The sequence below is a fragment of the Centroberyx gerrardi genome, chromosome 5 (genome assembly GCF_048128805.1).
Source record: "Centroberyx gerrardi isolate f3 chromosome 5, fCenGer3.hap1.cur.20231027, whole genome shotgun sequence".
Lineage (NCBI taxonomy): Eukaryota > Metazoa > Chordata > Actinopteri > Beryciformes > Berycidae > Centroberyx > Centroberyx gerrardi.
This window is the reverse complement of record NC_136001.1, coordinates 23,927,383-23,949,640: the sequence shown is the minus strand read 5'-3', so window position 1 is coordinate 23,949,640 and position 22,258 is coordinate 23,927,383. Positions and strand designations below refer to the sequence as shown.

General features: G+C 42.5%; 2 protein-coding genes across 3 annotated transcripts; one reads left to right on the top strand and one right to left on the bottom strand.

Moving 5' to 3' along the window:
• The first annotated feature begins 1,336 nt into the window (after positions 1-1,336).
• hipk1b (homeodomain interacting protein kinase 1b) lies at positions 1,337-15,707 on the top strand. 2 transcript variants are annotated; one of them, XM_078283365.1, is made up of 18 exons: positions 1,337-1,647; positions 2,368-3,101; positions 3,300-3,491; positions 3,696-3,877; positions 4,056-4,179; positions 4,543-4,662; positions 5,284-5,370; positions 5,530-5,714; positions 5,824-5,977; positions 6,070-6,256; positions 6,476-6,594; positions 8,648-8,782; positions 9,927-10,084; positions 10,480-10,551; positions 10,965-11,135; positions 12,387-12,601; positions 12,786-12,898; positions 13,213-15,707. In XM_078283365.1, exons 2-18 carry the CDS (start codon positions 2,370-2,372, stop codon positions 13,681-13,683), a joined length of 3,417 nt encoding a protein of 1,138 aa, XP_078139491.1. In that variant the 5' UTR covers positions 1,337-1,647; positions 2,368-2,369; the 3' UTR covers positions 13,684-15,707. The 2 variants fall into 2 exon arrangements, with proteins under 2 accessions (XP_078139491.1, XP_071750606.1); XM_071894505.2 differs by having other exon boundaries at positions 9,924-10,084.
• Positions 15,708-18,070: 2,363 nt separating this feature from the next.
• LOC139907948 (tripartite motif-containing protein 2-like) lies at positions 18,071-21,095 on the bottom strand. Its single transcript, XM_078283692.1, has 3 exons — positions 21,039-21,095; positions 19,810-20,268; positions 18,071-19,606 (listed from the first exon to the last, which is right to left on the bottom strand). Exons 2-3 carry the CDS (start codon positions 20,127-20,129, stop codon positions 19,522-19,524), a joined length of 405 nt encoding a protein of 134 aa, XP_078139818.1. The 5' UTR covers positions 20,130-20,268; positions 21,039-21,095; the 3' UTR covers positions 18,071-19,521.
• Between the last annotated feature and the right edge of the window lie 1,163 nt (positions 21,096-22,258).

The following is a 22,258-nucleotide window of genomic DNA, read 5'->3' as shown; positions in this document are numbered from 1 at the left end:
CACACACACACACACACACACACACACACACACACACACACACACACAACCCCCCTACATCCAACCCCCCATCATCATTTTGGTCCATGTAATGCAGTCTTTAAGTCTTTAACATACTGTCAAAGTTTGATACAGATGGGTATATTAACTTTGCAATAGGCTACTGGATGTGAGAAAGTGTGACTGTCAATTTCTCCACTGACAGTAGCCTCAATAGACCAGAATGCAATGCAGCCACAAGACATGTTGTGATTTGAGTGAGGGGTGCAACTCTCAACTCTCTCTTGACTAGAAAAACTCTCTTGACTAGAAAAAAGAACCCCCTTCTCTGGCGGTTGTCGAAAGGCATTCTGGGAAATGTAGGAATCACTACCTGAAGTAAAAGGCAGGTTGACGGAAAGTAAATGACAACACTTAATCACAGAAGAACTCCTGAAATCCACTGAACATCACAGATTGATGAACAGTGAGGACCTCCATGATGGCACCAGACGTTGTTGCTGGGAGAGCAATCATCAGACCTAATGACTCCAAGTAGATGGCCATACCAGTACAGATCTGGTACAAATCCACCGCCATGTTTATGGAATCTGTGTCTTTCTCCTAACGTAAACCCGTCTGGATGGAGGATAGTGATTTTTCCAAACTGTTACCCTTGCCACATGAAATAATTTTCCAGTTTTTGTGACTGATGCTCCTATAATTTGACCACTGATTATTTGGATCGCTGTTAGTTGCCGTCTGTTGCCTTAAAAACACACACATAAAAGTGATGATTGTCCTAGCTTTTTAAAGCTGACACACATACTGCTAATTGGCATTCAATGTAATTTGACTCGCCTATGCAGCTGCCTCTATATATATATAGGCTATACAGTATATATACAAATAAAAATTTTAAAAAATTACAGTATTACCAGTACATACCTGCTTTACACATACAAATTTTAAGTAGCCTATAATAATAAGAATTATAAGATTTCTACTATGGTCTGTCACTCCCTGATTTTGAGGAATATGTATATGGAGTTAATGGAAGACAATGTTTTTTTATGCTGATAGATCTCTAGTAGGAGGACAGGAGAATGGAATATTCTGTTATTCTCTGTTTTTATTTTTTATTTTTTGGTTTTGTTTTGGTTTTTTTTTAACCTGAAGTCTGAAAAAAGTCTTCAAATCTGACTCATCCGTGGACTCAACCTAGTCCCTAGTCCCCGTTAATCCTTTTCCAAAAAATTGTGCGCATTTACTACCCATTCCAACACGGTATTTACGGTAGTTAGCGGAAATGCCGTAATTTCGCAGCTGATAAGGACGTGGTTTGTTCCGGCGAAAAGTGGATTATACAGCCTCAAGACAGTCGTTTTTAGTACGGAATTTATGGTGTTTAAATGAACAAAATTACTCATTTTTAACATCAGATGATCTAATTTCATTATACAATGAGACTTTTGCGTTTTTCTCCCGAAGACGTGTTATTTTAACGTTTGCGCTTGCTGCCTAGCCCTCCATCGACTGAAGAAACAATGCAGGCCTAGCTAGCAGCTAACTCAGCTAGCGGAAGATAATCGGATCGTCCACTAGACTGCAGTGGGATTTAAACCTATGAGAGAACCGTTTTTCGACGCAATAGCAATATACAATCCGGTATGTTACAACTGTCTCTTTATTTCATGTTGGGTTGTAAACAATCATCGCAATGTAACCTTAATTTGATGTTTTGGCGAGCTAACGTTATCTGTTAAATAACGCCGACCATGTTTTAGCTAAGTTAACAGGTAACGTGTTAGCATGTTAGCATTGGTGAGTTACCTTGTTGACTTGATAGGAAGCATGTCAGTATTTGTGGATGCCGATGGGCATCAAAGTGAGAGTTAAAGTATATTCAGTGTTTTCTGGCAGTAATATGTTCCTAATTGGTAACAGTGGTGATATAACCTGCGGCCCACCAGAATTGCCTAAAAAGGTTCTCTTTAATTCATTACCCTTAAGTTACACAGTCATAACATGTTCTGTTGCTGTGTAGCCAGTGCCATAGATCCACTTTCTGTGATCATCGATGCAAACTCTAGCTCAGAGGTTTCCATATGTTTCAACCCTGGCTGAAATCAGAGAGACCCATCATATACAGGACCACAGTCCATTTTCGATCCCAACTCAAAATTTATGAAACACTGTTGTGTTGTGGTCGGGGTTTTTGCTGATGGCTTGCTTTCTGGAGTTCTTGGAATATGAGTAAGCATGTCCCATATGAATGTTGATTGGATGTAGTTTGTTTAGTATCTTTTCAAGATGAATAGTGGTTTAGATACACTTTCTTATCTGTTTTCTTTTATCCCTCTCAATTCCCTCTCAATCTCTTTTCAGCTATGAGCTCCCAGCTGCAGGTCTTCTCTCCTCCCTCTATCTCCTCCAGTGCCTTTTGCCGCGTCAAGAAGCTGAAGGTGGAGAATAACGTTTGGGACGTGTCCACCACTGAAGCTTACAGCTCTATAGCAGGCCAGTCAGCATACACCTTTACCCCAGCCATGGCTGTGCCACCCTTTGCACCGTCCCTGGTCTTCCCCCCTGCTGCGCCTGGCTCCAGGGGCCAAGTGGTGGTGCGGGCAGCTGACAGCACAGGCAGTCTTCCCCGCGGATCCAGCCGGCGCATCGCCGAGCAGGCGACATCCTCCTCATATGTCCACGCCGAGACGTCCTCTGACACAAGGGGGCACAGGCACGGGCAGAAGAGAAAGATTGAGGAGGCAACTGAAGGCAGTGGGAGTGGATGTGGCAGCGTCCAGATATTAGAGGAGCTCTCAGCCCCTGCAGCTGCTTACTCCACCCGCACAGGTGGCGGGGGAGGAGGGGGCACAGGCCAGTCCATCCCCCACTCGGCCCCCACCACCAAGAGCAGCAGCTCCAATGGCGAGGGGGATTATCAGCTTGTGCAGCATGAGATCCTCTGCTCTGTGTCCTGCAGCTATGAAGTGCTGGAGTTCCTGGGCAGGGGAACCTTCGGACAAGTGGCCAAGTGCTGGAAAAGGGGCACCAATGAGATTGTGGCCATCAAGATCCTCAAGAACCATCCTTCATATGCTCGTCAGGGCCAAATTGAGGTAACCAGATGGCAGTGTCTTGATTTAATTTTTATATACCTTCTGCTTAGATACACAACCTGTTTTTAATTGACCCACACATATCACTGCATTACTATGCACTTCTGTGCACTTACATAGTCTTGACACGAAACACACGAATGAGCTATCCAGTGATTATGGACGAATAACATGGAGTTCTTCCTTTCCCATCCATAGGTGGGTATTCTAAACCGTCTGAGTGCAGAGAACGCGGACGAGTACAACTTTGTGCGTTCGTATGAGTGCTTCCAACACAAAGGTCACACCTGCTTGGTGTTTGAGATGCTGGAGCAGAACCTTTATGACTTTCTCAAGCACAGCAAGTTCAGCCCGCTTCCCCTCCGGCACATCAGACCCATCTTACAACAGGTTGGCATATGTTGCTATCATTTGGAAAGACATTCATAAACATCATTCTTTGTTTTCAAACCTTGTTAAGTAGTAATATTTGTTCATCTTGACCTATTCATCATATTTATCACTCTTCGTTTTTTGTTAATACATCAGACAGACACTTCCCTATTTATTTTCAGTGTTACAGCCAGATTAATATTGGTGTGTTTGTATCTCTAGGTGGCCACGGCTCTGATGAAGCTGAAGAGCCTGGGTCTGATCCACGCAGACCTGAAGCCAGAGAACATAATGCTGGTGGACCCCCTCAGACAGCCCTACAGGGTGAAGGTCATTGACTTTGGCTCAGCCAGCCACGTCTCCAAGGCTGTCTGCTCAACCTACTTGCAGTCCCGCTACTACAGGTTGGTGGCCAGGAGTGCAGCTGTGTTTTGAATGTCTAACAATGTCATATTCTGCCTTTCCTTGTAGTCTTATGAGGAACAATGGTGACTAATACAAAGTCAGATATTTTGACACTACTCTGTAGGTGAGTGCTATTTCTTCAGTACAATTGCTTAATCTTCCTGTTTGCTGCCTCAGGGCTCCAGAGATCATCTTGGGGCTGCCATTCTGTGAGGCCATTGACATGTGGTCGTTAGGCTGTGTGATCGCTGAGCTGTTTCTGGGTTGGCCTCTCTACCCTGGGGCCTCTGAGTATGACCAGGTCAGTACCACACCCAAAGCCAATTTTTCCCAGACCACCTCCATTATTTATAAATGAGAAAACTGAACTCCTCCTTGCTTAAATGGGTGATTACATTGTAGCCCGTGTCATACAATAGAGGCTGCAAGTTGCTGGTGGTTAGTTGGTAGTAATTGATAAAGGTAGACCCTAACCCTAAAAGTCAAAGTGATTGCTGCTAGGAGAACTGCTAAAAGCTAAGAGATGCCAGAGTTTTGCAGAAGAACAACCACAATAAACTCTAGAGTATTGCAGGGGCCCAGTTGAATTCTAGTCATACCCATGGCAATTACTGTTTTGTCTCACTCCTAATCCAACAAAGTATTTTTTTCTTCTTGTGTCCAGATCCGCTACATTTCTCAGACCCAAGGCCTGCCAGCGGAGTACCTACTGAGTGCCGGCACCAAGACCAGCCGCTTCTTCAATCGAGGCCCAGACTCCAGCTACCCACTCTGGAGGCTCAAGGTTCATAAAACCACACACATAATCCTACTGAGTATCTGCTTATTAAGTAGGCTCTAAGAGATTATTAGAGACATCAGAAAATAGCAGAAGTCTGTATATCATAATATAGAGATGTCATGATGCTCATTAAGTATGTCTGGTTCCATTCAGGTTTGCCTGCTTTTTTTTTTTTTCAAAGCTAGCTAAAACGACATATGCTAACTAGCTAGCGAACAATGGCTGTTTTCTTCAATTAACATCAGCACCAAAAGTCTGACTCACTAATGAAGAGTTTACAAAGTGCTGAAGATCATTTAAAAATAACCACTTCATGACAGAAGACAGACAGAAGCTACCATGGCAGTTAGTGCTGGCTAGCTCACAAACAACATAGTTACACAAGAAGAGGAAATGGTTCCACACAGGAACAAGTATTGTTCCCACAGTACTGCTTAGTCAAAACAACCACTTTGGTTTTCGTTCATGGAAACAATCTGCAAAAGTTACAACTGTGATATAACATTGTGCTGAGTGGCCTCTATTAAATTTGAATTTCCACTACACCCGTACTGCTTAAATGATTTTTCTTTAAAAATAGTTTTGGTACATAAAGATAACCAGAAATGCTTCTGTGTCTTCCAGACCCCATCAGAGCATGAAGTGGAGATGGGGATCAAGTCCAAGGAGGCCAGGAAGTATATCTTCAACTGTCTGGATGATATGATGCAGGTAGGTGGATTTTTCTTGTTTTAATTAGTCCATAATAGCAAATTTAGTGGAAGTGCTGTGTTTATATAATAAGTGATACTATACACATAAACCTGGACTTCACCTCACCTGTGGTTGTTTGACTATTCCTGTACTATTTTATTTTTTTTCATATTCCAGGTCAACCTGTCTTCTCATCTGGAGGGGACGGACATGTTGGCTGAGAAAGCCGATAGGCGTGAGTTTATAGACCTCTTGAAGCGGATGCTCCGACTGGATGCTGACAAGAGGATCACACCCACAAAAACGCTGGGTCACCCCTTTGTCACAATGAGCCACCTCATGGATTACCCCCACAGCTCCCAGTAAGTGTGTGTGGAATGGGATGTACCGTTTGGCATTGGTGCACATGCTGTCCATTTGTGTGGGTCTTTATTGAAATGTGGTTGATGAAATACCGGCACTCCTTTCCAGTGTGAAGTCGTGCTTCCAGAACATGGAGATCTGCAAGCGCCGCAGCTCATCCTACGACAGCGGCAAGTCCCTGTACTCCACCAACACTGTCCCCAGCGCTGCAGCGGGCAACCTCACCGTCACCTTCAGCAGCCAACTCAACCAGCACAACCAGGCACGCTCTGTTCCTCCCCGTAATGTCTCACCATTGGTTAGGTCCCGTTGTTGTGCAGGTGTTAATCGGCGGTGTGTTTTTGTTTCCAACAGGTGCCTTCAGCAGGGGGAGCGGTGCCTCTGCTCAACTACCAGCCAGCTCTGTACCAGCAGGCCACCATCAACATTCCTGGGCTGACTCAACAGAGCGTCCCGATTCAGACACGCCCCGCCGGGCTGTGCAGCCAGACAGAACCCTTCCAGCAGACTCTCATCGTCTGCCCTCCCTCCACCATACAAGGTAAAAGGAACAACTCAGATTTAAGTCCTTTTGAGTGCATCTGTTTTAGATGAAGGAGCATGCTATTTGACTGAGAATGAAGCATCAGCCCATCTTACTTTATCAGTTAATCATCAGTCAAAAATGTTTTCTTTTATTATTGAGATAATTTTCCTCAAGAAGTTGCAGTTATTTATTGGCATCTCTGTGTTGATTTTTTGTTTTGTTTTTGTTTTCCAGGGCTACAGTCATCCAGTAAGAGTTCCAGTTTCCCTGTGAGGATGGAGAACTCTGTACCCATAGTACCTCAGAACCAGTCTGCTCAGTCATTACAGATCCAGCCAAGTATGCTCACACAGGTAAGTGTGTTTTAAGGTGTGTATTGTCAAGTGTCTGGTATGTCCTCCTGTGGCACACTTGGTATTCACGTTCAACTCAGAATTCAGAATATAAAGTAAAACTGCTAGTGATTTGTTGCATTCAAAACTGAGCCTACAGAAGCAGAAGAGGACATTCTTTGGACTAGCAACAATAACATCTTAAGAGTGATCGTCAGACGGGATCCGATGATCTTACCAAGTGCACTTGGACAAGTCGTGTGTGTTTCCGGGTGCTGTTGCACATGTTCCACACATTATGACGTGCCTTCGCTGTCTCCTACGAAAAAAATACATTAAAAAATACTTTTTTCTCTTTGTTGCTTTCACACACTATCATGGTTTGCAGATAAATCTATGAACAAAGTGGTGATTTGTCTTGGCTGCACAATCGCATCCCAGATAGCAAGACAACATTGAATCAATGTTGAAGTAACAGCAGATGAAGCATTGATTCAATATTGATCTCTGATATTGATTCAGGGTCCAGGTGCTCATCAATTTTACGTTGAATCAACACATTGAAATAACGTTGACACAACGATGTTAAAGGAATAGTTCACCCAAAAACTCAAATTTGGTAATTATCTACTCATTCTCATGCCAGTACAAACTCGGGTGAGTGTTTTTTCTTCATACAACTTACCTGGAGTTCTCCAGGCTTGCTGCTGGAGGAGCTTCTTCCAGTGAATGGGAAGTGAATGGGGAGCTGGATGTTCTGCTTCAAAAAGTGCAATAAATGTCCATAAAATTACTCCATAAAGCTTGTGTAGTATAATCAAAGTCTTCTGACACCTGACGATCGCTCTACGAGTTGAAAAAAACGTAATTTGATCCATTATTTCATGAAAATCCGAGTCAATCGCCATTGCATGTACTTCCGCATTACCAGACCTCATGAGATGGAGGTCGCGCACTATCACACACAACCTTGCGCGGCCACGGTGGCCTCGCGAGGTTTGGTAATGCGGACGTACATGCAATGTACAACTCCGCGCAGACTTGCCAAAAAGGCGAATAAACAGCGAAATTTGTGAAAATGGAAAAATCAGCTCCGTCAGTCCCTGCCTATGCCAATGCTCAATGGCCATGTGCAGTTTCAGATTGATTGGCCAACCCATTGAGGAGCAAAATGGATGCGGACAGACGGACGGACAGAGTTTTCCTCATTTATAGTAGGATTGTATTACTCCTTTTATCACTACATTTTTACAAATTCTTGTTCAAACCAGTCAAAATTAAAAAAAAAAACAAGATTTAAAAAATGTAAACTTCTTTATTGATTTTACATGCACCTCTGCTAGATGGACACAAAATACATGCAAAAGCAGCAGAAAATACAGCATGTACAAGTAGTTCTGGGTATACGTAATAACACCTGCACAACTAGCTTTTGTTGTATGTGTACCTGTGCACTTTACAATGACAATAAAGTTTAATTGAATTTAATTGAATATCAAAATGTTTGTTTACACGCGCTTCCCAGGCAGGAACCCTTAAAATTGTACAAAGTGCCACTTGTATAGTATATCACTACAATGCAGAGGGCAGTAACACGTATTATACTAGGGTGCGAAAGCCAAGAGGAGGCCAGACATCAGTGGCCTGGCTTGCACTAGGTCAACCTAGTCTTGTTTTGACAATCACAGGGTGTTAATAAAATCCCAACTCAAATAAAAGCAATAGATGGATGCAAATTGATCGATTAAACTTGCACATTAATTGACTACCAAAGATGTTAGCCGATTTTCTTTTTCCAAGTTGGTTCTTTTCTGTTGATCAAATGAACAGTTCATTTAAGAAATTGAAACATGAAGAATAAATGTTGTACACTGCAGATTTCAGGTGTCCAGAGTGCCAGTGGTTTTCCCAAGAAAATCATTGTGCTTCCCTTTGCGCAGCTGGTATTTCCCTTTTTGTTTCATGAGTCAGAGCCACTCCGTCCCACAAAGTTTAAACCAGTTACAGCCTTGAAGGGCGATACTTTTCATCCTGTCCTAACCCTGCCCTCCCCTATCCTGCCTCCCTCCTCCAGGGTTCCTGCACACCCCTGATGGTAGCAACCCTGCACCCCCCCTCAGCAGGCATAGCTCCCCAGTACTCTCTGCCCCTGGGGCTGGGCACCGGGGTGGGTCGGCCCACCCTCCTGGAGCACACAGCCACAGTGCTGGTAAACCTACGATGGCGTCCCTGAAGAGAGAGAGACGCACATGCACACTCCCTACTCCCTCCACCACTAACAATGCCACCTCTCTCCTGCCCCTACTCTCCCTTCCTCTTTTCTTCAGTTTGCCATTTTTCCTCTCCGTCTGTGCCATACCACAGTCTTTGTCGTCAAGTCTTTTTTTTTTTTTTTCTTAATGCCTCACTTCTACATTTTCCTCCCTCACTCTCACACTTGTCGTCTGTCTTCTCTTCTATGTTGGGGTACCCAAATGTTTTGTCTCAACACATTATTAATTGGAAAATGTAAAATTAATTAACTGCTGTTTTGGCCTTGGATCATCATGATCCTTCTTGATATTCCTTACAGTTTGTTTAAGCAAACAATTTCAGTATCGCCGTTCATATGAAATTTGATTAAAATTGGCTCAATATACAATATCCTTCTGCTCCAGTGTTTCAGAGGGCCAAAACCATGTTGTTTGGGCGTCCCATCCCCATACCATTTTCTCTCTCTTCATCCCTTCCCTACATTCTTTCCCCATAGGTCTGCTGAGGGCATGGAGCGCATGTGTCGCTGACTTGGTCTGCGCTTTGCTTGCAGCTTCTCGCTCTTGTCCTGTCCTTCCTTGGTTTCAGTGAAGGAGGTTGCGGGTACACAAGCACACTAAACCCCAATTCAACAGCTTGACTCTCTGACACCCGTCTTTTGTTCCAGCCCCAGAATATGTGGCATGCCTTTTCCCAAGACAGCTTGTCAGCAGACAGTTTGGCACCAGTGAACTAATCTCTCTCTTCAGTGTTTCTTCTTTTAACAGGCTCCATGGTGTTGTGTATACTTGTCTTTACCTGAGCTGATTGTTTCCAGTGCTTCATTGTCTAAGTGCTTTGCATGGTATCATCTTGTGGTTTTGTTGCAGGGCTATGCTATAAGGGAATGGCTTGGGAAAGGTTGCTCGCTTTTCTAGCTTTGTGCTTTTGCCTGTAGAGGAGATTGGCCATTGGTTTGCCTCCATCTTTGGTCTTTGTCTTTATATCTCAGCATGGCTCAATTTGTTTGGCCTGTTCCAGCAATCAGAATATTTCTGTTGATATTCATGGTTCTTGTTATTGCATGTACTGAAGTGCGTGTCTGTTTTTCACCTCAGCAGGCCTGGCCCACTGGCACCCAGCAGATCCTCATACCGTCGTCATGGCAGCAGGTCCCAGGCGTGGCCATCCACAGCTCCGCCCACCAGTCGACTGTTGCCGAGTCGCCCCTGGAAACACTTCACTCAGATGCTGCCGCCCAGCAGGGACACAGCTGGAGGTGGGTCAACCAACTAGTGTTACAGTCCAGACACACACACACACACACACACACACACACACTTACACTTGAATTAATGTTACACGATAGACGCACGCATCTTACCGTGGTCCATTCATTTAAGAAGAGGTTTTTCAGAATGTATGCCATCATATTTTCTGTCTATAACTTGCAAAATGCAGAAATGTATTTATTTTTACAGATCAGTTTTAGCCAAGTGTCTTGGTTGGAATACTCCTTTTTTAAGTGCTTTATGTATGTATGATATTGTATTGTGATAATTTCCAACACAAATGCAGAAAAGCAGGCTTTCCTTTGTGTTTATCTCAAAGTTAGATGATCTCAGTTTACCAGTGTTGCCCACCACTCACTTATTTAACCTTTGACCCCAATAGGAGCACAACCCAAGCCAGATCTCAGCAGGAGAGGAAGAAGGTCAAAGCCAGACGTGGCGAGAGCAGAAACAGGTTGGTGCAGCTCTGCGCTTTCACCTCTCATTCTGGGTTTCATTTAACAAAGTAGCCTATACTCCTCGGCCTTCCTACTTTATATATGAAGGGAGACTCAAGGCCATGCTTTTGCACAAAATGGCTGCTGGCCAAAAGAGCTGGTGTCACACAAAAAGCACACTTGTATCCTGCTTATTGCCTTGGATTTCTTTTTTATTACAGATATATGGTTTAGAAAATTGTAGTGGGCTTTATCAGCAGCAGCTTTATTTTATTAATTTATTAATTCCTGTATATCCAGCTCCTGTTAATTTCTTAAACACATATAGTCATATGTGAACATATTCTGTTTTTTGATGTTCTGATCGCATCCTGAATCACAATTGCCTTTGGGAAAAACTCAATATTGTGTTTTGTCATTTTTGATCAAGGGGTATATCCGCTGCATCATTGCTCAGCAATAGTGGGGTGAGCCCGCCCACCTGCAGCGCCACGTTGTCGCAGCCAATCGTCATCTCCGACACGCCGAGCCCGGCCGTCAGCATCATCACTATTCACAGCGACACCGACACAGAAGATGAGCGCAAGTTCCATCCCGCCAGGTCAGGACAAGATACTTCTTCTGCATTAAACTCAAACATATTTGGTGGCATTTCCTGAGCCTGATCCAGGCTTAACAGGATCTAGGATTGACAAGGTTCCCTTGATCATCTCATTTGCTCCATCTTGGATGAAAAAGTTATCTTAGATCAACACTTCTACTCATGAGATATTTCTTTTACAAACCCATTTGCCAAGATAAATCCCATGAAAACCTTTTATTGCACTGCAGAGAGCAGATTGAAGGGCTTGCTGAACTCAGTAGACCAGACCAGGGATTTGTTCAGTTGCAAGTGAATCACTGTCTCTCTGAATGAGGCTCATTTACATACTTTACCTATCTAGCTAATTGTCCCCCACCAAAGGGGCGACTATGGATCGTTCTCCGTCCGTTAGTTCGTTCGTTAGTTTGTTAGTCACACTGTAACGTTGACTTTGTGCCACTAGGGGGTGGCATTGACAATGAATGGGGACTCAGTGGTAAAGCAGGTCATACAGTTAAAGTTATCATACAATGTGGGGGACAATGAATGGGGACTCAGTGGTAAAGCAATACAGTTGAAGTTATCATAGGTAACATAATAGTCTACACACGCTACACACTTGGAGACATCAGACTGGGTTGATGTGTTGAAGTGAGTCAGTGGAGAATGTTTGGGCAAACCTCTAACCACAAGACACTGTAGTTATTGTACAGTTGTTGGACTGTTGTACTGTTATTGCACTCATCACTGCACTACCACTGTGCCGTCAGTGTTGACTACTTATATCATATTACCACTTACCTACTGTGCAATACCATATATCACTTATCATTTAGCATTTATATTATTCATAACACTCACGCTCCTGGTGTTATATGTTATATTGTATATTGTATTATAAATTGTATTGTAGTGTACATTGTGTAATGTACGGATTGTATTTATTGCGTATTGTAGTTCTTATATTTTGTACTGTATTGAGTAAAAACAGGACAATTACAGTTACTACATTTCAAGATATAACTTGTAAGCCTAATTCTGAGGAGAGTAGGCAACAGAAATATATGGTCAATCTGTCCTTTCATTGTCCCATACGAAAATGCTTATACAATTTCACTTATATTTCAAGTACACTCAGCAATCACTGACTGACCCAAGGGTGGAACTACTTCACTGGTGGGGGACAACATGTTTACTATTTGCTTGTTGTCCTTCTCTTGATGTACATATTACCTGTCAAATGACATTGTTGTTTCTCTGTTCACGTAGTGTGGGTCTGAGCCAGCGGACTAATGTAATCAGCTGTGTGACGGTGCACGACTCGGACTCCTCCACAGCCAGCCCCCTGACTCCCCTGCCCCGCACCCACATCCCAGCCAGCGCTATTTCATCGCGCCAGGCCAAGTCTCTGGCAGTGGTGGCACCCTCAGTCAAAACCCAGATGTCTGAGAGGGGTGCGGTTTCACGTGCCCGCGTAGATACTGGTGAGAGACACTCTTGCAGCTATCCGCATTTGAGCCAGGATAGTGTTATCAATATGTAATTTGAAACTGCAGATGATGGATTTTTAGTTGTTGACTCCTGCATTCTCCTGATCATGTCAATAACACAGCTAATGCTATTCTGGGGGTTGAAAGCGGTGCCATAAAACATACTTTTTATTCCCAGTGAACTACATGAAGCCTAAGAGGTCAGCCAATCGACAGCCCTGCAGTTCAGGGGAGAGCATGGAACGCCACGGACTAGTGCCGAGCCAGTCACACCCCTTAAACCTCAGCCAGGTGAGGCTCCCTGCCACTTACATCTTTTGTGTTAGTTCTACATGGCTAGATGTGGCAGTTGATCCATTTTGTTAATATGTACGAAATTCCCTTAAACTACACCTGAACAAATATTTGACACAATGTACATTGCCATTTTGTCCAGGCTTTACATATAGTTTTCCACATCGAATCTACCTTTTCTGAAACCTCAGGTCTTTAGTAATCTTCTAAGCAAAAGAAATTGGCAAAAATACAAGTCATTTCACAATACAGCACACGTCTCCGCTCCATGAAGCTGCATGTTTACTGAGGGTTATTTGCTGTGTGTCCAGGTGCAGCCGGTGGTCTCCTCGTCTCAGGAGCGTTTGGGGGCTTCCCACAGCGGCTCGTCTTTGCGTCGCCAACAGACATTCCCCCCAGCCGTCTCGGCCTCCCACTACAGCTTCCAGGAGGTGTCCGCCTTGGCTTCGGCCTCGGCCCCCGGCCCCAGCCTGTACACCTACCCGGCCTCCGCCGCCCTCTCCTCCGCTTCCCAGGCCATGGAGCAGCTGCTGGGCCGCGGTCACAGCAGCCACGGACACTCCCCCTCTGCCTATGCAGCAACGTACGCCTCATCATCCTCGTCCAGGAGAGATTCGGCCGGTCGGAAGGATTCGGTCGGCGGTCTGCTGCACGGCCTCCCCGCAGCCTACCAGCATCAGTTTGCCACTGGTTCACCCTATGTTAGCGTGACGCCCCGGGCCGAGGCTTACGGTGCCTACCAGCTGAGCCCTAGGCGACTGACGCAGTACCCCTATCTATAAGGAGTCGTGCTCAAAATGGCTCATGCACACACACTTTTAACAAAAAAAAATCGACTTCCCCACACACTATCGCAAAGGGACTCTTAACCCACATTTCTAGTGGAACAATTTTTGGTAGATTGAAGGGGGTTAGGTCACTTATTTGTTGCTGCATTTGACTATAAGGCAGCGTTTCACTTCCAACTAGTTTTACATGCTCTTTTTGGACTATTTTAGTGTTTTATGAAATGTTATTTGGTATTATTTGATATTGTATTAGTTTATTTTCCTTTGGAAAAAAATATGTTTTGTTTTTAGCCCATATTTTATCCCTATATTATTCAGATGTAGAATTAAGGCATTGTGGTAAACGTATTTTACACCCATTTTACCTTGAGGCTCTGTGTGAAGAGAGATTTTTCCTCCTGTCACAAGCTGCGATGACACTTTAGGTGAGCCTAGGAGCCTGGCACACAAGGCTAGTTCAGGGCTAGCTGACAAAGAGGGTTTCAGGTCATTTGTTTTTCATACGTCTCGTTACAAAGATATTACACTAATCCAGTGATATCCCCTGTGTTTTGGCTAACATGTTCATGACTGTATCATTACCCATGTCTCTATTTTACCCACAAATAATGTTTCTTTTATTATGTTTTAAATTATGTTTTGTCAGTGTGAGGTTTTGCGGCGGAAGGTCTGGTTTTCAGAACCCTGAAGTGACCATGAATATGTCTAAAAGGGTTTTGTGAGAAAGGTATGGTTAAACTGTGATGGATCAATGTTTAATTTAAGTGCACATGTGATAGTTTGACTCTTAATGTAGTGACAGTGTTTAGACAGGATAAATCATGTCCTTATGCAATAGAAACTTTTTAACTTCATCAACTGTGAGTGCTGAATGTATTTATCAAGTACAGAGGATGGTATGAATACCATGCCCATTGTCAGGAATGAAATGAAAAGCTTAAGTGTAAAGAAAATAGACTTCCGAAAAGATTTTTTCTCCTGGTCTCCAATCTCTCCTTGAAATTTGAGAAATCCAGTTTCGCGTGGACAAAAAATATTCCATTTCTCTGAAATCTGCACTAGACCCATATAGTACTGCTGATTAGTAGTTTGAAAATGGATTTATAGGCAATCTTTTGGAAATTGAAATGTTATACTGAAAATACCAGCATTTTGTTCTGTTTTCTGGGTTTGATTGAGTAGACACTGTGGAAAATACTAGCCAGGAAAACTACCCATACTGCTGTACAATGTGACCGATGGATAAACTAATAGGAATACACAACCTTTGGGCAAATGGGCTTTTTGGTAAGTTGCTTTGTCTGGTGAGAAGCTTCTTGGCAGATTTCTGTCTGTTACAGCAGTCAGTGATGCCAAGTTAGCTTGTACTGTCCACTGAACACGCACAGTATGCATTGAGCTAGTGAACTAAAATGCAGAATAGAGTTGAAACTTCTACGAGTCTCATCACATAACCCTAAGTTGTTCAAAGAGCTCATTTGCCCCAAATGTCAATGTATTTCTTTAACCAGCTGTAGAAAACAGGCCACACACACACACACACACGAGTATCTGGGCTTCAGTCTGGTTTTAATATAGTATGTTGAAATTGCCATGTAACCTATTGATATTTTTCACATACTACATGCTACAGTATATAGTACGGTTAGTATGGATAGTACTTATTAAGCTTATGTGTGTAGTTACCACAGTTCATGCACACTGTCTGAGGCACAGTAGATGGCAGCGCCTGTTCAGTGACACTCTGTACTTGTTATGGCCAGCAGGTCGGCAACTTTCCCTCCCACTATCCTAACCGAGTTGAATCTTGGAGGGTGTTATTGTAACGAAGGCTTTTTAGTAATTCCTTCCCTGTTGTGTTTGCATCAGTTTTGTGTTGTAATGTCTGAATATTTAACTGTTTGTATTTCATCTTAACATAGTATAGTTAAGAGGCTATCTGGTAGAACTAATTCAGGGAAAAGGTTTCAGCTCAAATAATCCACTATCACTGTTTTCACAATAAAATAACCTCAAGTCCACAATTTATGATTTTGTGATTTATTTTTCCATTAATTAAATATGCATGAATTATTGCAGACATTTCCATCATTACTCATGCGTGCCATTGTGCCAAAAACTAAATGGTGGTTAAAACCCCTTGATGTTGCTGGTTTTCTCAGTGGCGCCAGCAGCAACAAGGAAGAAGTTCCTCTGGGCTGTGCAGGGTTACATACACTCACCTAGCACTTTATTAGGAACACCTTACTAATACTGGGCAGGTTTCAGCTCAGTGTCAACCGACTACCAAAGTGCCATCCGCCTCAAGGTTTGACGTGTTGCATTCTGAGACGCTGTTCTGCTCACCACAGTTGTAAAGAGGTTATGTGAGTTACTGTAGACTTTCTCTCAGCTAGAACCAGTCTGGCCATTCTCCTCTGACCTCTCTCATCAACAAGGCGTTTCCGTCCGCAGAACTGCCGCTCACTGGAAGTTTTTTGTTTTTCGCACCATTCTGTGTAAACTCTAGAGACTGTTGTGCATGAAAATCCCGGGAGATCAGCAGTTTCAGAAATACTCAAACCAGCCCGTCTGGCACCAACAACCACGCCACGGTCAAAGTCACTGAGATCACACTTTTTCCCCATTCTGATGTTTGATGTGAACATTAACTGAAGCTGCTGACCTGTATCTGCATGATCTTATGCATTGCACTGCTGCCACATGATTGGCTGACTGGATAATTGCATGAATAAGCAGGTGTACAGGTGTTCCTAATAAAGTGCTCGGTGAGTGTATCTAACCACCAGCATACCTGGCGAGGCACAGAGAGGGAAGATCACAGAGAGCCGAATGTCGCTCATGAGGCCCAGATGGGAAGGCTTTCATTTGTTTTAACAATGGTCCATATCTGGGGGCCTTGTGGTGCGTTATAAATTACAACAGAGATCAAACCTCCCTAACCAATGCATTTTCAGTTACACTGAACCATACACATCACTGTTGGTAAACACTGAAACAGATTGGACTGGTTTATCTTATTAAGTGGTGAATAAAGTGCAAAACTGCTAGTGGAAATATGCTATGAGTTACCCAAGCTAGCACCACATTGCTGAAATTGTAGGAATTTACCCCATTCACTATCCAATGTATTAACTTCAAATACCACAGAGTGCCCGTGGCTCCAATCTGCAATGTGGAACCACATACACTCCAACAATCCCATTTGAAAAAGAGGTGGGGTTTTTTTTAGGGCATTTCTGCTTAATTGGACAGAATACCATTTATACTTAATTACAATTATGATGATGATGATGATGATGATGATGATTATTATTGTTATTATTACTTATTTAAATAGCAGCCTATTTCCATTTTCCAAGTTGAATACATAATTTTCTTCTCGCCCAATCTGAACAATGACAACCAGTGAGTAGATCTTAAAGAGATGTGAGGCGGGCCTTTATCAGTAGCCGGGGCACGGCATTTTGAAAGTTTCAGTATTTGCAACAATAGAACTTCAAACAGTAATGTGAACATTAAACACTAAGACATGAGTAATGATGCACTGGCACAAAAGGCAAGTGCTGTCATCGTGTCATTATTATAGCACATGATGATTGATTGGATAGCTGCTCCACAATTTGCATATTTGTAAAATAATTTGTAAAATGTTTCACTAGGCTAAATAAATAGGCCAACAAGCTAATAGCTCGTTAAAGAGGTGTGGGGCTACTGGACTGGTAGGATGCTTGGACTGACTAGTTAATCAACTCTGTCTCATTCTGACCCACATTGTTTGTGTTGGCAAGTTCAGCACATTGTTTGTTGCAGATCAAGCAGGTTGCCGACTCCTTACTTACTGCCAGTGTCAACTTAGTGTGAGAATATTATTGAATGCAGTACTAAGCCTAAGCTTTTTGTGCAACATGACTCAATTTCAGCTATTATCCTGTTTTACTGAAATAATTAGGCTATACTTCCGTGTATTTTTCCACATGGCATAGTCATATAGTTTTTGGAAAATAACTAAACAATGTAGTTGTGACACATGAGCAGGCTTATGAGTTGTGACTTTCCTTCCTCATTATAATCACAGGTGCGTCTCTGGTATTTTACAACGTGACTCAGCCTCTTTTGTTGCCTAGTCTTTTTTAACCCTACAGGCGGGTGTACAGATCCTCAGGGTGTCTGTGCTGCATCCATCAGCAGGGGTCATGATACATGAGACTGCCACAATAAAGTGTAATAAAGTGTAGAAATCTAATCCATTCTAGAAAGTAGCCTACTGTAACTAGTATTGAAATACAAAAACACTTCCTCCAAAAGTATCTCGATACAAATTACATCTTAATGTTTGTCTGCAGCCAAATACAAATGACAATACACTCAAAAGTAAATGCATATTTTGAAAACATTTAATGAAACTTCTGCCCATCACTGCATGCACACAAATACATTGTTCTTAATGTTCATGCCCTCTAATAACAGTGAAGGAGAACTGGGAGTTGTTCACACATGGTGTTTGTTGGAAGCATTTGTCAGTGTGCAGGCTACAGCATCCTCATGTGCGCACCAACTAGCATAAGTAAATAATTGAATTGCATAAATTAGGCACAGCAACTTAGCAGGTTAGATGAGATCATGCAATGTCACTTATTTTTTTAAGTTGCAAATACATACAGTTTACTTTTGAGGATGAGAAGTTTGCTACAAAAAGACACTTTTCCATGTCGCCGATCTGATCGGACCGCAGTTACTTACAAATATGTCAAAGGTGGGCAAAAATAAAAATAAAAATAAAAACTTGTATACATAATGAATAAATTAGAATAATTTATCATATATAATGTACAGAATAATAGACTTCACAGGCCTTATATCATAGAATAACATGCTTTTAAACCAGCAGCACAACTCTGAACTTCACTCAAAACCTGCGTATCGAAATCAACTTTAGAGAACATTTAAAATCGACTTCTATTCTATTCTATTATTCTTTGTTCTATTCACTAGTATTTTGAGCTTATTCTCATTGTGGTACAAGCATTATTTTATAGCGTTTTTCATACAAATGGAGACTATAAATAAGTTATCACAGATCCAAAGTTGTTGACTTATAGTCAATATAAACCTTTAAATACAGTTAGGAATTCAACACAAAAGGAATTCAAAACGCCTGGAAGATGCAGAAGGTCAACAATTGTCATCACTATCACACATTAAATCACACATTCGTCATCCTGAATGAGCCTGACACTTATTATTATACCCCATTAGAATTAATAATTTCAGGTGGTTTTCCATTATCATTTCTGAGTTCGGACCCACCCAGATGAATTCACATTTTAGAGCTTAAACCTATAGCAGTAATCAGTTACAGAGACAGAAACAGTCTGTCAATTTGCTTCATTTAACTGTGCAGATATGAGTTCACTTTTATCACATCTGCCCCTCACTCTGACACTCCCTAAATCCAAATGTACAATCACATTACAACTGCCATTTACATTTGGATTCTCCTCCTTGGTCGTGGGTCGTCTTTCATCCTGCTATTGCACTTGCCTTTAGTTCACTGTGCGTTCTCTCTGAGAACACTGTATGAATAAAACGAATTAGCCTACTTTCCTTACAAGATGCACATAACGGTGAACACATCAGAGGTTCAGCAGGGAAGTCAGTGCATTACATTAAACAATGGTCATGCAAGATCAAGACAACAATGCAAGAAATTAAATTCATTCTTGCCTAGTTGACGCACTTCACATTCAGCATGTCTATCAAGTCCAACATGATGAGAAAGAGAGCTTCCACTGTCATTGCTTGTGTCAAAAAAAGTCAGAAATCCTCCATCTAGTCTGCTTGCAGCATCACACAGCTGAGGGTTTTCAGGCACTTCTGGAGTTTGGACTTAAAACCAGAATGCCTTGAAGCAGACCTAAAGTGCAAGAGAGAGAGAGAGAGAGAGAGAGAGAAAGAGAGAGAGGGGGGGGGGGGGGGGGGTTGTTTAGAAATATAGCACACATAAAAGAATTACTAGGTACAAAGGTGAAATCACACTACAGCCCACAGCAGGCTGCGGTACAAAACTCACAAGTTAGTTATAATAAAACAGAAAGACTCTTTGAGAGATTTACTTACAACGGTGGCTTCTCTGTGTGATTATGAATCCACTCCTCCATCGTGTCCTCCTCCTCCCCATGCTGCTTGTCGTGGGAGATCTGGTCCCAGATCTCTGTGTTGACCCACAGGGTCCCGGACAAGGTGAGGCTGACTCGACTGCAGGTAATCCAGCGGCACAGCGGGCAGGAGATGGTGCGGATGCTGCTGTGCTGCGAGGACATGAGGTCAAGGCAGGGAGTGCAGAAGGTGTGGCTGCAGTGCAGCACCCTTGGGATCCGGTGATGGCGCGAGTATGCCTGGAAACACACAGTGCACTCCTGCTCCTCATTTACAACCATGGTGATGTGAGTGATGAAGAGGGTCAAGAAGCGACTGCTGGAGCTGCTGGAAGCTGGATGTATCTTCACCTTGATGGTAAAGAGTTTGGAGGTGGATGGATCTCAAGCTGAACCAGACAGAGACCGGCAATATGATGATCTGTAGAGCAGAATATGACAAAAACAACTCGCGTGAATAAAGGAAAAAGGACACACAAGGATATGGTACCAAATTGTCATAGAGCAGACAGACATCTTACTCCTATGTACGATTGCCATTAGAGAAGTGGTAAGACAACTTATTGCCATTACAGAGACTACAATGGCTGGAGCTACATTTCTAGGTGTGATTTAGTTGCGATTTATTCTATTTTTGTATAACCTACAGTTTTGTGGTCTTTACTCCTATATTATATATATTTTTTGGAGCCTTGATATTGGATGCTATGTATAGATTTATGGATGTTTCTGATTTCTGATTGTTGATTAATCTTTTGACTGCCAAACCTTGCCACCTGGATGGACTTTTACCTCACTATACCCCCTATATATACAGGCCCCATTGTATTGTTTATTCAGATACCTGACAAAGGTCACTTGACCAAGACGTTGTGTCATTCAATAAAATTATTAGTAAGTGAAGACAGTGGGCGGGAGTCTACAGATTTCTACTTTAGCAGACAGACATGAAAAAACTACAAAAAAGTTGTGTGAACATTACAGATCACACCACACAAGGGTATAAGAGAAAATTTTGATTTCTTCAAGACCATTAAGCTTGATCGGAAAAATAATTTGAGCCGTAATAGTACTGAAAAATACAACAGTATTTTCTGATAATAGGCCACACAATTACAAAAAATCTAAAAAACACACCACAATATATTACAATATAAAGTAACATGTAACAATTAAAAAAAAAATACTTACTTTAGGATTGACAGATCCAGCTACTTTACTACTGAAGGTTATGTAGATGAGTGAGAGAGTACAGTTTGTTCTGTGTGTCGTTCCTCTGGCTGTGACCTCTTAAAAGCCAGTTCTGTAGGCGTGTCACGTCATGTTATGCTCACCAGGTAAACAGGATTCTGTGGAACTCTGCACTTTTGTGGAAGTGCTTTGTTATCCAGTCAATGTGAACATCAAAATGCAATCTGACGTTTTAAAATGTAATTAAAGAACATTTTTTCCTTGTTTGATAAGAACTCACTATCTTCTCAAACAACTAATTAACTCGTCCTACTCCCTACTCCTTCTCCCCTTCCTCTTCCTCTTCTGTTTGACAGTTTTCCTCTCCTTCTGTGCCATACCACAGTCTTTGTCCTCCAGTCTTTTTTTTTTCTTAATGCCTCACTTATACATTTTCCTCCCTCACTCTCACACTTGTCTTCTGTCTTCTCACTATGTTGGGGTACCCAGATGTTTTGACTCAAGACGTAGCATGGTTGGTTGATGCTTATTAATTGGAAAATCTAAAATTAATTAACTGCTTTTTTGGCCTCACGTCATCATGATCCTTCTTGGTATTCCTTACAGTTTGCTTAAGCAGTGTCGCTGACTTGGTCTGCGCTTTGCTTGCAGCTTCTCGCTCTTGTCCTGTCCTTCCTTGGTTTCAGTGAAGGATGTTGCGGGTACACAAGCACACTAAAACCCCAATTCAACAGCTTGACTCTCTGACACTCGTCTTTTGCTCCAGCCCCAGGCCATTGGTTTGCCTCCATCTTTGGTCTTTGTCTTTATTTCTCAGCATGGCTCAATTTGTTTGGCCTGTTCCAGCAATCAGAATGTTTCTGTTGATATTCATGGTTCTTGTTATTGCATGTACTGAAGCATGTGTGTCTGTTCTTCACCTCAGCAGACCTGGCCCACTGGCACCCAGCAGATCCTCATACCGTCGTCATGGCAGCAGGTCCCAGGCGTGGCCATCCACAGCTCCGCCCACCAGTCAACTGTTGCCGAGTCACCCCTGGAGGTGGGTCACCCAACTAGTGTTACAGTCCAGACACACACACACACACACACACTCACACACACACTTGAATTAATGTTAACACGATATACGCACATTAGTATCTTACCATACATTCAAGAAAAGGTTTTTTAGAATGTATGCCATATTTTCTGTCTTTATTTTTACAGATTAGTTTTAG

Bases quoted from the DNA above. Each gene is read 5' to 3' on its own strand.
- hipk1b (XM_071894505.2), top strand. From the start codon at position 2,370: ATGAGCTCCCAGCTGCAGGTCTTCTCTCCTCCCTCTATCTCCTCCAGT. The intron at 8,783-9,923 runs GTAAACCTACGA...TTTTCACCTCAG, and splicing joins AGCACACAGCCACAGTGCTG to CAGGCCTGGCCCACTGGCAC. The intron at 12,602-12,785 runs GTGAGAGACACT...TTTTATTCCCAG, and splicing joins ACGTGCCCGCGTAGATACTG to TGAACTACATGAAGCCTAAG.
- LOC139907948 (XM_078283692.1), bottom strand. From the start codon at position 20,129: ATGGTTGTAAATGAGGAGCAGGAGTGCACTGTGTGTTTCCAGGCATAC. The intron at 19,607-19,809 runs GTAAGTAAATCT...CTTGCACTTTAG, and splicing joins CACACAGAGAAGCCACCGTT to GTCTGCTTCAAGGCATTCTG.